Source organism: Accipiter gentilis, chromosome 11 (assembly GCF_929443795.1).
Source record: "Accipiter gentilis chromosome 11, bAccGen1.1, whole genome shotgun sequence".
Taxonomy (NCBI): Eukaryota; Metazoa; Chordata; class Aves; order Accipitriformes; family Accipitridae; genus Astur; species Astur gentilis.
Genome location: NC_064890.1, coordinates 26,230,958 through 26,246,503, shown reverse-complemented (window position 1 = coordinate 26,246,503; position 15,546 = coordinate 26,230,958). Strand labels below are relative to the sequence as shown.

The window sequence follows — 15,546 nt, the reverse complement described above, 5'->3', positions numbered from 1 at the left end:
CACACAGTTTAAATTCCTTTCCCTCTAGATCTGCTTTACTATAAACTTTTTTTTATACTAAATGTATTTTAGATAGTTTAAATTTCCAGGAATGACTAGTAGTTTGAAATTTCTCCATTCTGAATACTCAGGGTGGGTTGCTTTGAGATTAACTGTATTACAGAGGGAGGGATCACTGCATTTTTTTTGAACATGAAAACCTTTTAAGGACAGCTAGATCAATAGTCAGTAGTGGGTGGGATATTGAAGCTGCAGCAATGTGCACATCGCAAATGAAGCTTATAACATGTCAAAACCATCGCAGGAGAGTTAAGTATCAAGCAAGAAATCATACTCCTATGGACTCAATCGAAGTTTTGCCAGGACTTCACTGGGGGCCATGTCTGCCCCTAGTCTTTCTAGCTTCCTTCAAATACTCAATATCTGCTTTGGGTTTCACAGCCACCCTTTTCTAAATGCATAGGTTATAAAACTGAGTGTTAAAGGTTCTCTCTCTTTCTTTAGCAACCCCAAGGCATAATGTGTAAGCCATAGGAGAGTATTAATCTTTGTTTCAGAGTCTTTTCATCCAATAGGTCAAATGGATAGCAGGAGGCAATTAAATGGAATAGGCCTGCTTTCTGTGACAAGCCTGCAATGACCTCAAGGCATGTAGTGGCAGTAGTTCAACTGAAATCATCCATCCTCCAAAATCAACACTGAAAAATGAAAAAAATGCACTTTTAATGCTCATTACTTTCATGGTTATGCAGCTTAGAGCAGGTTGGTATACATGACTGAGCAAAAGGTACTGTAAAGATAGTAGGCTTTATTTTGATCAAAAATCCCCTAGTCCTGGGGGTGCTCGGAAGTCTTCCTAAGACTCTATGAAAGCTTTTTAAACATATCCTGCTGTGAAGAAATCTTTGCAGCTGTTTAACACACCTTTTCAACCTTCAAAGGCTGGAAAATTGCCCAGCTGTAAGTACTAGAAGAGGACCAGGTTGTAGCAATGCAACTTGCCTGGCCTGTATCAGAAATAAACTCTTTGTGCTCCAGCAGCCCACACCAGTCAGGCAGATGGATAATTCCAACACAGGATGTAATATGAAGTTCTTCTAACTCACCGAGGTGCCCTGTCAGAGAGCAAACCATCAAGGCTTACAGAAAGGACCTGTTTTCAGTTGTTTCTGAATATTGTGCTGCAGAAACTGCTGAGAAATGTCATGAGGTGACTATAATTCTTTTTTTTTTTTCTGTGTGAGAGAATTCAGGCTCCTGCTAGAGACAGACTATCACTATGAAAATCCAGGAAGAAATTCGGAAGGCTTCTATGCAGATGGAAAGTCTCCTGTATGCTTTCAGGATTAATGTACTTTTATTTTTCTGAAGTGATGTTTTTCCTGCTAAAAAGAAAAGCAATTGGATGAAGACTCTGCAAGTACAAATGTACTGAGCTTACAATGTCCTTTATGAAAGAAATGAACAATGTGCTGGGCTCAGAACAAAGCACAGCACCTTAGTTATGTTTTGTCCCATCTCTAGCTTTGTGCTTCATTAAACAACCAGGAGCTCCCAAGGTGACTCAAGCACTCTTGAAATGTTTCTAACAGATCTGACAGTTGATAGGCACTTTAGAAGCAAAATGACCTCTTTCTCACAAACAATAGTCTCAATCATTCCTTGTTCCATGTTTGAAGTGTATAAAATATAGCCTATTTGATCTTGAACAAAGTAAAAAAAAAAAAAGTAAAAAACCCATATCATAACCCTCCTTGTAACATCAAAGGATAATATAAAAGGAAGGATAAAGAAGAGGACACATCCTCATTCATCTTCTGTTTCCTTTTGCTTCAATTGACTGTTACTCAGTTCAACCAGTAGGGTCTTCTCCTGCTAAATTCCTTACCTTCGCAGATCACCAGATGTTCATGTTAACCTAAGTGTTCCATTTACCAGCAGTCCACATGGCTGCAGCCGTGTCAGCGCTGACCTGGCTTTGCTCCAGGAAGTCTTAATTTGTCCAAATGTACTTCTAGCTGTTGGTAAACCTTTTGCTCAGCCACACATTGTAACTCTTAAATCAACTATTCTTTATTGTGTACGTGTTGAATCTCATGTTACACTTCAGAACTCTGAGCCAAAGACAAGTAAATAACTTGGGAGCTGGAGATGGGGAGAGAGGGAGCAAGAAGTCATAGCTGTGTTAAAATACTTGAAAGGCCTCATTAGCTGTCAGTGTAGCTGCTATGTTAGATATACCAGTTGTCGCTGTCAGCTGATCTGTTTGCCTCTGTGGTACTTTGAGAGATTGCAGTTGACAGAACAATATCTACCTCCAGTTCATGTGACAAAGAGGTACTTCATTTTTTGATCTGGAGGTGTTGACTTGCTTTGGTGGATCTTATACCTCCCTTTCGCATGTGCCTCCCAGCTGTTCCTATGTCTTAGATCTATGTTTTACTTGTTGCTGCGGTTAGAGGGCTAATGTGTGAATTCAGCTGAGAACTTGTGGTGGCTTCCTTACCCATCAAATGGCATCAGGGAGACCACCCTAGGAGAGGTAAAGTTGTGCTGTTTGTCAGTGTTTTTAATGATACCATTTCAGAGATGTCAGCGTAAGAAATCTTCCTCAAGCCAGAATTTTGAGGAAGTGAAGCATTTCTTTTAAGTGAAAGCGGGTATCTGGCCTTAGGTCCTCTGCCTTACACTGGATTGTCACAAATGGCACCAGCAAAAGGTTCTTGTGGCAAAGCCTGCAGCTGCTCCTCAGGAAAGGCAGCAGTCTTGTAGCCTTTCAGTTACTGTCTAGCCACTTTCAAAGGGAAAATGTTCTTTTCTAGTTTATGTGGTTTGTTGGGTTTTTTTTCTTCTTTTGATCTTTAGAGTCTGCCACAAAAACTAGTGAAATTAAGATTTGAATTTTTGAAAGAGGGGATGTAATCTGGGTATGACACTAGGATGCTTGGACTCTTTCTAACTTGGTTACCTAAGCTGCCTGACACATCAACTGCTGAGCCTGCCTCACCTCTTCTATTATAAAATGTTGATGTTATTTACATACTTCAAAAGGACTGGTTAATAAACAACAGCTTGTAGAGTGATTTCAAGATGGAAAAACATGGCAATTAATGCAAACAGTAAAGGCACTGCAGGCTAATTTTCATTTATGATAATGTTGATTAACAAATTTACAGCTCTAATAAACACTGTTGCTGCTTTTGAGTGCAAGAGCAGGTGAAGAGTTGCCATGAGAACTGATGCAGCTGAGTGTGCTGCAGTTCAGCACTACTGATGTCTCTTTATTATTATGATAATTGTATTCATTGATTACTAGGAGTAGATTTTCCAAAGTGAGAGACTGTCACTCCCTGTTAACTCTGCCTGATGGTTACATACTGTGTGTCATCTCAAAGGAGCAAGCACCTTGTGACAGTCTCACTTCCCCTTCTCGTTCTTCCAGCCACCCTGAGATGGGCTCACTCCCAGGTGGATGCTAACACAAAACCAACAGAGGTATGTAAGGCACTGTGCAAACAGAATGCTGTATAGCATGAGGAATAATTTACAAGCATTTTCTCGTTTTTAGTTCTTGATGCTAATCACCAGCACCCTGAATTTGTTTAACTTTCTCTTCTTTAAGAGATGCCAGGTTTCCATTTTTTTTTTATGTTGAGGCGTATTGCAATGACTTGGGGCAATACTAAGGATCTTCTACCCAGTAGTTTGAGAATTTCAGGACACTTCCATTTTTTATCTGTCCCTACCCATTTTTAAACTTTTTTTGTTATATCCAGCTCCAGTAAATGGTCCACTGGGTAGTGACGGATGAATTAATGTCAAAGTAATCTTTTCTATCTCCCCAAAACAGCTAAAACTCTCATTTGAGGGGGGTAAACGTAGGTACAAACCTCATCTCATTCTTTTCAAACTCTGTCTTGTGAGTTAATACCATATTGGTTACTTGTTGCTTAGCAACACAATTAAAACCATATTTTAAAAAGGAAAAGTCACTCTACTTTCTCTTGAGTAATGAGCTCAACAGCCATTTTCTGCTGCCTTGTTCTTATTTTCAGTGAAATATTTGCTTTCTTTTAAATAAGAAAATGATGGTTTGTGCATTTCCCTTTTCTCAATGTTATGGTCATTTTAACTAAAGCAATTGCTGAAAAATGCACACCTTTGACATAATTTGGCTTTCAGATGATCAGCTGAGAGGAGCTGTCATTCTTGTCCTTTGTATGGTTCTGTTAGTGTTGTCACGTAGCTATGGCCTAATGTAAAAAGTGTACATGCTATAGGGAGCTTGGTCTGGAAGCACAGTTCTGCCTCCTTTCAGCTGTGTGCTGTAGCCATCAAGGTAGGACAGCCTGTCTCTCTCTTGTCTGCCCCGCTAGGCAGCATTGGCAAGGGGGTAGCTTAGGTTGCTGTCATGGGCTTCATTGGGTTTTGTGTGACTTTGATCCCACTCACAGTCAACAGATCAGTGTCTCGCTTTTTGAAGACCTAGGCCATGAGATTTGAACTCAAGAGTCTGACGGTGCTGGGCTGTTCCTGATGGATGTGCTACAGTACCAAGATACAGGGGAACAAGTTATGGCTTGGCTTCATAACTCCATAGATAGCTGCAATAGCAGAGGGCTGTGTCTTGCCTTTTTACCAATGTGAGATAAATCAGAAAAACATTTCTGAAGTCATCTGTGCACTGTGGAGGGCCTTTATGTGTTCTAATAATGCTGGTTTTGCCTGAACACCAAAGCTGTATGATCAAACTTTACACTCTGGGAATTATTTGCAGCTGCAAGTAAGTAGCTTAGTTTTCTTGCATAGTCACTGAAAAAACAGACCCTTTCAGAGAGCAGTTCAGAGCCAGTATTTCTCTTAGTGCTCCAAGGACTGGTCTTGCGCTCTCTCCATTGCCTAAAGACAAAGCCTAAGAATACTGTTTTGCTGATATAGGTACTTCAGTTAGGTAACTGAAACAATGCATAGGAGTAGTTGCTGTGGGACCATTGTGAATTGCCATGGTGACATGCCAGTCTCTTTATAGGGTGGAAATTTCCATAGTGAAATGCTGTTGTGCCTTTATAAGGAAGATATGGAAAAAATAGCACTTAATTTAGCAGATCTGTTCCTTGTACATATTCAGAAGCAAGTCGGCTAAATAAATGATTTAATGGAAGTTTATTGGCTTATTCCCGTGTGGTGGGTTGACCCTGGCTGGGTGCCAGGTGCCCACCAAAGGTGCTCAATCACTCTACTTCTCAGCTGGACAGGGGAGAAAGTCTATAAGAAAAGGCTTGTGGGTTGAGATAAAGACAGGGAGATCACTCACCAATTACCATCACCAGCAAAACAGACTCAACTTGGGGAAATTAGTTTAATTTATTGCCAATCAAATTGGAGTAGGATAATGAGAAATGAAACCAAATCTTAAAACACCTTCTGCCCACCCCTCCCTTCCTTCTGGGCTTGACTTTACTCCCAGTTTTCTCTACTTCTTCCCCCTCAGTGGCACAGGGGATGAGGGTTGAGGTTGGTTTATCACATGCTGTCTCTGCCGCTCCTTCCTCCTCAGGGGGAGGACTCCTCACTCTTCCCCTGCTCCAGCATGGGGTCCCTCCCATGGGAGATAGTTCTTCATGAACTGCTCCAGTGTGGGTCCTTTCCGCGGGCTGCAGTCCTTCAGGATCAGACTGCTCCAGCATGGGTCCCCCAAGGGTCCACAACTCCTGACAGCAAACCTGCTCCAGCGTGGGCTTCCCGCAGGGTCACAGCCTCCTTCAGGCACATCCACTTGCTTCGGTGTGGTGTCCTCCATGGGTTGCAGCGTGGATATCTGCTCCCCCGTGGACCTCCCTGGGCTGCAGGGGGACAGCCTGCCTCACCAGGGGCTTCCCCATGGGCTGCAGGGGAATCTCTGCTCCGGTGCCTGGAGCATCTCCTCCCCCTCCTTCTGCACTGACCTGGGGGTCTGCAGGGCTGTTTCTCCCACATATTCTTACTCCTCTCTTCTGGCTGCTGCTGGTATTGTGCAGGTTTTTTCCCTGCTTCTTAAATATGTTCTCCCAGAGGTGCTACCACCATTGCTGATGGGCTCTGCCTGGGCCAGTGGCAGGTCTGACTTGATGCTGGCTGGCATTGGCTCTGTCAGACACGAGGGAAGCTCCTAGTAGCTTCTCACAGAAGCCACCCCCTCTGCTACCAAAACCTTGCCATGCAAACCAAATAAATCCTGTTACTACTGCACAGCTAAGTAGGCAGACAGCAGCCTGTTTTGTCTTGTACCATCAACAAACAGGTAGTCACTTAGAAAGTCCAAATCAGTTATAATGCATAACACAACACAAAGATGCCGGTGAGAGTATAATCTGAACATCAGGTGCTATATTAGTAAGTGCCTGGTTTTGATTAGTAAAGCCTTTAATCCTGCTAAATGGTGCATGTAAGGCAAAGGACTAGATTAATTTTAGATCCCAGTTGAGCTTGGAAGGCTGAACTGAGCTGATCTGATGAACAGCTGATAAACATAGACAATCACAATGTCATTTTAACAGGATCTCTATGAAAATGAACCGTTCTTTTCCTCGAATGGCTGCTCACAGCTCATCTCTAGAAATACAGCTTCAGTTTTATTTTTCAGTTCACCTACCGAAGTCAAGAATGCATGCTTTAAAAGAGAAGCTATACAAATAAATTCATAACATTAGCACAATGCAATGCAGTATGTCATTAAAAAGATACGTAATAAGGTTTAGTAATAATGTGAACAGCTTGACTTTTCCCTGACTATTACTTAAGAACTTGAAATGTGAGGTGTGTTGGAGTTAATGAAAACCACCCTACGTGAAATAATGACATAACATAAGGGCTCTGTGCCTTTTTATCAGCACAGTAAGAGCAGAAAATACATACCACCTGTTGACTGACCTCACATCACAATATTTTGATACTATTAATAGTTACATGCCTCAGTAATCTTGAGGACTCTGGTATATCAGTCCTGCTCCCACTGCGTTTGGTGGGAGAATTAAGCCTCCCATAGGTTTCAGTAACTACAAAATGTAGCCTTAAACGGTGAACCTAGAAACAAGGATACGTGGTAATTTACTGAGTTGTCTGTGTGATTACAGTGGCAAAGTCCCTTGGTCCTTAGTTAAATAAATTTCTTATCTCCATTAATTGTAATTAGAGTTACGTGAGAAACAAAGTTTTGTTATTCTGTATTTAGAAATAAAGGATTTCTATTTAGAAGAAGGGGGAAGGTGGTGATTTTGTATGCAGCACTCATGCACTCACCTATAAAGTGGGAGTTGTAGCTAAGCCTCTGAGCTTGCAGCTGGAAGGGGGTGCTTGGTGGGTGTCAAGCTCTCTGTTAGCAGATCCAAAAAGGATTATAGTCTCAGCTTTTGTTATTTTACATTTTCAGCTGATGCTGGTAGCTCCTTCATTGTGTTTTACACATTTTATCCTTAACAGCAGGAGTTGACTGCTGCTTCCAATGCTCTGCTGACTTTCATTCTCATCTCCTTGGTACTTTTTCAGACCTGCAGCTCCCAGTTGTCACCCCAGAGTGCTCCGGCCAGCCTGGGCTGTCAAGGGCCAGCGTCTCAAGCAATGTGTCGCAGGGCAGCGAAAGCACTGACAAGACACGTACTGACCATCTGCAGTACTGGTGGAAGCAGAGCACGAGCGCACAGCTGTAAGCTAATGATACCCCACCCTCAGAAACTGCGAGTGCTTTGGCATGCAGTTAGCTGAGAGTCAGGGATACAGAATGTAGCAACAGAGGAGACCACAGCAGATGGAGCACTTAGGTGCTTTGCATCTATTATATTTGCATAATGGTTTTTTCTGTACTAGCCAAGCTTGCACGTTTTGTGTGTGAACAGCTAAGTCTTTACGTTGAGGGCATGGAAACACCTAGACAGATAAACACAGGCCCAGAGACAGCCCTGAATATTTAGGTCTCACTGTGGCTGAGCTATGTCCTGCTCCCATCCCTGCCTCGCCCCTACCACAGACACACATATGTCGTCCTTTGCACAAAGACCCTCCCTTAAGTGAAGAACCAAAGGGTACTTGAGAACTGGCTGTCCAAGAGCTGTTTCCTATGTTACGGTATCTCACAAATTTTATGCTCGGAGGACCTACCATTCTGCAGAAGGGGGAAAAAGGTCTCTTTAAGATAGGTATCATTAGACTCTCTTAACAAATTGCAAAACTGAGGTCTGGAAAGGCCACATTTTGCCAAAGATTACCCAGAAATGGGAGGAGAGGCCTGTGCTTTTTACCAGTAGTCAGTCATAGAGACCTGTAATTGGTATAGTCATCTTCACATTGCATTTGCTATGAGGTAGATTAATACTCAGAGATTTTAACAGGCAGAATAATAACCACATTTGTGAACATGCCCAAGTATAGCTCAGATTTCCCCAAGTAATGAGCTTTTTAAATAACAGATTTTTCCTTTGGGTTTGTTTTTTTTCTGTCCTGTTTCTATGGCTGATTCTTTTTGTGTGGACTATGGGAGCTGTAGGCCAGTATCTAGACAGCCGTGTCACTTCCAAGACAAAGTTAGCTTGCATAATTCTTTTATGTTTAGCTGATTTATTATGGGTTATTCCTAGGTGTCATAGGCTTTCATAATATTTGGAATTATAGTTTATGGCTTTCATTAGGGAAAGCATGCAGTACCACGTTTGTGTTATTCATTACATTGAAGAAACTATTGCACACAATAGTGCAGTCTTTCCATAGGGTTGTGAGGATTTTTTTTCTGAATTCACTACAAATCAGTGTTAAATCTGGATACGTTGACTATGCACTTCTGTTATTTAAGCTGCTTGGATTTCTTTAACATTTTTACCTTCTCTCTGAATGTCCTGGGTTTGCAACAATTACAATATGCCCACAATTTACCCATATGTACTCTCAAACATAACTACTTCCTAACGTAGTTATTTTCTATGTATGGAAATTAAGATTTAAAAATTCTGAAAGCAATAAAAAGACTTGATGTAAAGCTTTGTTCCAGCCTGCTTGGTTTCATCTACTCTGTTGCTTAACTCAGGGGGAAAAAAGGCTAATTTCCTATTACCGCTAATTTCACTGTTTCACTATTTTCTTATAGCTCATTTGCCTCCTTTGCAAAAGCACTTCATTAATGCTATGTATTTTTATTACTTTCCAGGAATCAAGCATCAGCCTCACCAGACCACAAGGACATCCTTAAAGCTCAAGACCTTTCTGTCATCATCAAAGCATATGTGCTTGTGACATCCTTAACACCTCTGCGGGCATTCATTCATTCAACTACCACTGTCTGGCATCCACCCAAGAAGCAGCACTTTTCTGTAAAGGTAAAACATTTCACTTCCTAATTTTTCCATCTTTCAGGCAAAGTACAGTGACAGAAAACCAGATAATCTCTTTCTTCTCTTTTACCCCTTCTTTATTTGCAGTCGACAGCTGACAGTGAATATTCTCTTAATATAGGACTTTCATTTCTCAGAATAAGTGGTGTTTGCTTCATGAAGCAGGGAAGAGTTGCCCTGTGCAGTGAGGGTTATGAAGGGATTTGCTTACCTCAGAGCCCATTTTTACTGGTGACATTTGACAGCAGTTGCGACATTGGACTTTTCTCCAAAGCACAGCAGTAGGGGTGCTGTCATGCAGTAACCTCTTTTGCCTGGATATCGACAGTGTTGTAAAAAAGGAAGGTAAATATTTTAAATAGTTTGTTCAGATTTCTTTTTTTAGGTGCAGTAAAACAGAATGGAGGAGGGTCAGGGCACTTCTAAACAAGGGGAAGGAAGTATACCATGCAGAGGGTGGGCCTCCCATGGTCTCGGTGTTATGAAGAAGGATGCCTTAATTGGATTAACTGTGGATATCTCCAAGTGCCTGGAGAGATCCCCTTCTCTCCACCTCTAGTTTGCTCAGGAGTCCTATGGATTTCCAAAACATGCCTTCCCATTCCTTTGTTCTTTCAGCAAGGAACTATGCTTGCAATGGGGCAGCTCTTTGTGAAGGAACTACAGTTCTGTGGCTGTTCCTTTCCTTTTGAAGGAATAAGGTCAAAAAAATAGCAGCAATTTCTTGAGGTCACATAGATCAGCTCCTGCAGCCATCTGAGGATTGGTCCACTTTGCCCATGTAGCCCTCTTGGGGTAGGAGCAGGTCTTGGCTTTGGGTCAGTCTGAGTGTTGTGGTGTCGCTGTCAGGACTATTGATGATGCCGGCCAATTGGTATGTTCTACAGTTTTAGCTCTCTCAAAGTTAAGTGCCTAGTCTAAGCTCTTTATCTGATTCTAGTTATTGGAGAAACAGACACTTCTAGAAAACAAATCATTCCACCCAATTTAGACACTGATTTTGGAATGAAATGAGTTTTCTGCTAAAAGTGTCTGCTTCCTTCTGTGGGCTATGACATTCTTAGAGAACATGCCAAATTCTAGATTTCCAAAATTAGGTGAGATGAACCTACTTCTCTTTCTTTCCCCCCTTGGAAGCTATGGAAGCCCATGGAGATATATTATTTTTACATTTATTTTCCTCTGTTTACATTTAGGATGACTAACGTTCACTCACTTTCAAACCTTGAGGTTCAGTATTGTTTTATGTTTATTAAAATAGCACAATGCCTAGCAGCATCACTATCGCAGCTGAAGTAGGGACTACTTTAAAGGCTAGTAGTCGTTAGTAATTGTGATATGGCTCTGTAAAATAATTCCCACTGAGGGAAGTCTGCTGAACAGGGTGCTGGCCACCATTTACAGAGCACTTTGGCAGCTGAAGAAGCAATAAAAATGATAGATAGAAGCAGCAGCACATCTACAGTAGTTCCAATCTGGTTACTGTTGCTGTGGTGTTATATCTTCCACAGCTTTAGGCAGACTTGTCAAAATGGCAAGAAATAAACAAAAAATAGGAACCACAGAAAGCACATTTGTAGTGATGTATAGATTGAAATGCAAATTAAGAGAATGATGGAAAGTAGGGTGTATAAGACTGTCTCTCAGCATAAACAGTGTGCCCTATAAAGAACCTGGGAGGAGTCAGGGAGTCTACGGGAGAAGTGAGACACTGGGAATATCATGGAGTGGCCAGAAAACACTACTGGGAAAATCATAAAGAGGCTTCTGTGCTTGGTGCAGAGGCATCAGGCAGGAGATCATCAGTCAGAAAACAAGACTTGGGAGAAGGCTTGAATTCAACTGTTGATATCCTTTGGGATAAGATTACATCAAGTTTCTCGCAAACATGGAGCCATCGCTTTTGTTGCTAGTGGGATATACAATGCCAGCAGAGTGATCTCCTTTCCCAACGTAGCCAGTGGAGCTATGGGAGTTTGTACCAGCCAAGGAACCTGGTCCAGAAGGCTCCTAAGCCTTCAGTTTCTGCTAAGTCTATTGTGTAGGAAGGAAAATTGCTTGTTACATTGTGAAGGTCCAACCTGGAAAAATACGCTAGTGTTTGATAATGTTTTTCCCCAAGAGCAGCTGGTGGAATTATTTTTTTTTAAATGAACAGATGAGAATAATTTTAATCTGCTGCATTGCCATCATAGATGTGCTGCTTTCAGTAATGCTGCAGAATAATTTAGAGACCTCTTCAGTGTGTATAGGCCTCTGGTCAGCAAATTTTCCCATACCAGTATAATTGAACTATTATAGATGAGAAATTCATCCACAATTGTGGTTAACTTGGTTACAACATTACTATCAGAAACTCAGCATGTTAAGTTCAAAATTTGATCCCCTATGGACAACAACACTTTATGGTTGCTAGAAGTAGCCAGAACGTGGTTATATGAAGGAGAGCTTTTTAAAAAGGCTGGAGATGGGGTACCAGGTAATATCAAATGATTAAGAGAAACTGTGTAAAGAAAAAACAGGATTTAATGAATTAAATACTGCATTCCCCACTGCTTCTTTGTTAGTAAACTATTTTAAAACTCATATTTACTTATCCTAATCACAGTGGCAAGGCTTCAGAATGACTCCTTGAATAATCATTGGCCAAGTGGCAGTTCAGGAAGAGTTCAAGTGTGTTTTGCTCACCAGCTGCCAGGTTTTCTCTGGATTATACATATTTTAGTATCTCAGTTCAGAAAGCAAAAGAAGGTAAATCCTGAGCTGGCATGGATTTTGTGTGTAGTCAAGGGGGGTGCAAAATTGCGACGCTAGATTTGGGCCCTGGTTGTGGAGATGCAGGGGAAAGAATGGCTTTCTGCCACACAAATATTTTGATATGAGACTTGCGTAATAGCCTTATTTCCCTGAGGAAATTTGGAAACCCCTTATTTAGACCATCTGTGCGTTGAAAAATTAATAATAAAATAGAAGCTTTCTATTTTGCATATGGTACCAATTAAGGGATGGGTCTCTGTCAATGTATGCAATAATTCCCTTAGTGTTAATGGACATTATGCATGTGTATTGAGCAGAAGGCTGACCCCTGAATAAATTTCTGTTTTACAGAGGCTGGTGTGCGAAACAGTCATTTATGATTAATTATCTCAAGGTTTAACACACTGTGAAGTGCTTCCTTTGCCCTGCCATTAACCTTTCCCAACCTGGCCCCAGTTTTTAACGAAGAGATGCACTTTCATAGACTGTAGTGGTGCTATGTCCTGCATCACCTGGAAAGGCTCTTTGGTGCTGTTGGCAGCTTCCTGCAGCCCAAGCTCTGGCTCACCATCCCTTTGCTCATCCAAAATAGACAGTCGGGTGCCTCCTGGATTTGAATTCCTTGACTGGCGTTCTTGCATAAGCCTTAATACCCTCCCTCAGCTGAAACTATGCTCTTAAGTGATTTTCCAGTTGTGCAGTGAAGTAAACATAATTTATTAGAGCAGTTTGCTGTTAAGATTGCTGTGGTGTAAGTCACTACAACTATCCCTGAAACTCTGTCTCTAGGTATTAAGCATTTGGAAACTTGAGTAAAGAGAAATATTTAACATGTATGCAAATAAAACTGGACTCTCGCCTACCCAGGAAATACACCTTTTAATACGACGTGGAGGTCTGGCTTAGAGCCGAACACTGTTTAAATTAGGTTGCAGTATTGCCCTCAAGTGGCCAGTTTTGATACTACCTCAAGTAATAGCGACAGATATTTAATGTGAGGTAGACTGCAAACATACACGTAGATAAAGTGCAAAATACTTAGAAACAGCAGAAAGGCTCAGGATTTTTTCTTTTTGTTTTATTTTTTAATTCCATATTCTTGCCCTGTTACCTAGCAGGACCAAATATAAAAGAAAGTGACCATCGACTCTTAATCAATTAGATTCAGGGTTATTTGGAAATAAAATGAAATTTGTTCATTAGATCTGTAAGAACTTAGCATATACGTTTCACTGTTCTTGCAAGTAGCCTGTGTAGAGAATCAAATGCTATAATGCTCCTCTTCCTGGGAGACTGAGCATAACATAAATGTCATCTCTGTTTTCTGTCCTCATGGTTTCTAGAGCCTTATCATTTCTCTTTTCACTGATATAAGAATGAAAGTCTGTCTGGACTGGGTGAGATCAAAGACATGCTTGGTCTGACATTCTGTTCTGGCAATAACCAGGCAAGAAAGCATCATGAAACTGTGTAACAGGACAAGCATAAAGTGGTACTCATCCCTAGGCAGACTATAACTATTTCTGGTAAGCTGCAAGGTTAGAAACACAAAACTGGAAGTGGAATATATATCTTTATGTTTAATAAGCTCCAGTGGACTTTTATGCCATGCGATTCTCTACTAGATTTTTTTTTAATCCATTAATGGTTTTGGTGTTCCCAACATCTTGCAGCAATGAGACTCTATAGATTATTTATGTGTTGCCTGAGAAAGAATATTTGTTTGCTTTAAAACTTCTACCTGATTACTTATTTTCATAGTCCTAATTCTTGTCTTAAGAGAAAGAGCAAGCAATCCTTCCTTCTTTACCTTCTCCACATCTGTGCCAATCTGTCATGCAGTGCATAAATAAAGTTAAAATTCTTCCTGGAGTTCTTTTCTGCTCTTCTCATTATGAACATCCCAGTTTAGCTACTAAAAGCTCTTAGATTGATTATTCTTTATAACATGTGGATATGTCACAAGTAAGTCTTTACACTGTTATCCAGGCCCTTAGCTCTCTGCTTTTCGCCTGGTCTACAGATCCTCTTGCTCTGGCTGTTCAATCCAGGCAGCTCTGTAAGCACGCCCCTCCGTGGCTCCCAACTTTCCCAGACCTACCTCCCATTATCCTGATTCTTCTTCTCATCTTTCCTGTTTTGCTTTCCAGCTTCCCTAGGTCAAGCTGATCCACTTTTGCTTCTTACAGAGAGCTGGGAAATGCTGTTAGTAAATAACCTTTACTTTTCCACTAAGAAGTTGATGCTGGGTTGGGAAACCATTCTTTAGTTCAGTCTCAGTCAAAGGACCTAACTTAGTGGTTGCCGAAACTAGTGAGTGGCTTTTTGTCTTTGGACTTAGTCTTAAGAGCAAGGGTCTTTAGAGGAAACCTTTCTCTGATGGCCTTTTCTCCTCCATGTAAATAAGTTATAGAAGCATTAAGGGACAAGGGGGTTTTTGGTCCTGAACTATTAAATAACATCTCTTTAAAATAATCTTATGTAAAGAAAAAAAATATGTAAGTGGGAAATTTACTGTATAAAATAGCTGAATAATACTGTGGTTCCCCCTTCATCAAGTGCCACGTTAGAGCTGCAGAGAAATGGCACATCATAACAATAAATCAGGGGTGGAATAAACAGACCTACCTAAATCTAGCACTATAAACTCATGATAAATTACTGTACTGTTTTCTCTGTGATGTATTCTGGAGCCATTGTTCTGATTACGGGTACATTTTTCTTCCGTTACATGTCTTATGGCTTTTTCTATATTCTGTGATCAGTGGAGAGGTCTGCCTGTGCTAGCAGGCAATATAGGAAATAGCTTCATTGCAGAATATTTTTTTTCTGGCCTTCTATGTGGAATCAGTCTGTATTCTTGCAGATATCTTAGATATTTAGATACCTCTATACGTATCGCCAAAGAGATTCTTGTATGTGTGTAGAACAGTATTTTTGTATCTATGAATGACTACTTATACCCAAAAGTATTTGGACTTGGTGAAGAAATTTCACCAAATATAGATCCAGTAAGAAGAATGAATGTACAAAAATTAACTGAGAGTACAGGGCCTATGCTGAAAGTTATCAGATATTGATTGAATTGATTCAAGAGAAAACATCCTTGGCAATTTTCAAGGAGAGGTGATTGCCTTAAGTCTTTTGAGACCCTGTGGATCCAACTGATCAGAAAGAGTGCAACAGCTCAGATGCATAGCAGAACAATCTGGAAAGGACACCCTTCATTACTTCAAAAAGGGTAATTTCTTGACACCAAAGGTCATGCTTTGGTTCCTCCGACATAAACCTTGCTTTCAGATTGTGATCTGGATAACTTTGTCATCTAGTTTTGAAGGCTAAAACTAGGAACCGGCAAGGTTCTTTCAAAATCTGTTCATGCAAATCCTGTAAAGTATGACGCACCAAATCACAAAATGTAAACCTCAAAATT

At 40.9% G+C, this 15,546-nt stretch overlaps 1 protein-coding gene across 3 annotated transcripts in view; it reads left to right on the top strand.

Annotated features, from left to right (window-relative positions):
- CPED1 (cadherin like and PC-esterase domain containing 1) overlaps positions 1-15,546 on the top strand; it is a 167,785-nt gene that overhangs the window by 53,804 nt on the left and 98,435 nt on the right. For all 3 annotated transcript variants that reach the window (XM_049814410.1, XM_049814412.1, XM_049814411.1), the window contains 2 exons: positions 7,525-7,681; positions 9,173-9,341. In XM_049814410.1, coding sequence (XP_049670367.1) covers positions 7,525-7,681; positions 9,173-9,341 — 326 coding nt within the window. The remainder of the gene's footprint in view (positions 1-7,524; positions 7,682-9,172; positions 9,342-15,546) is intronic.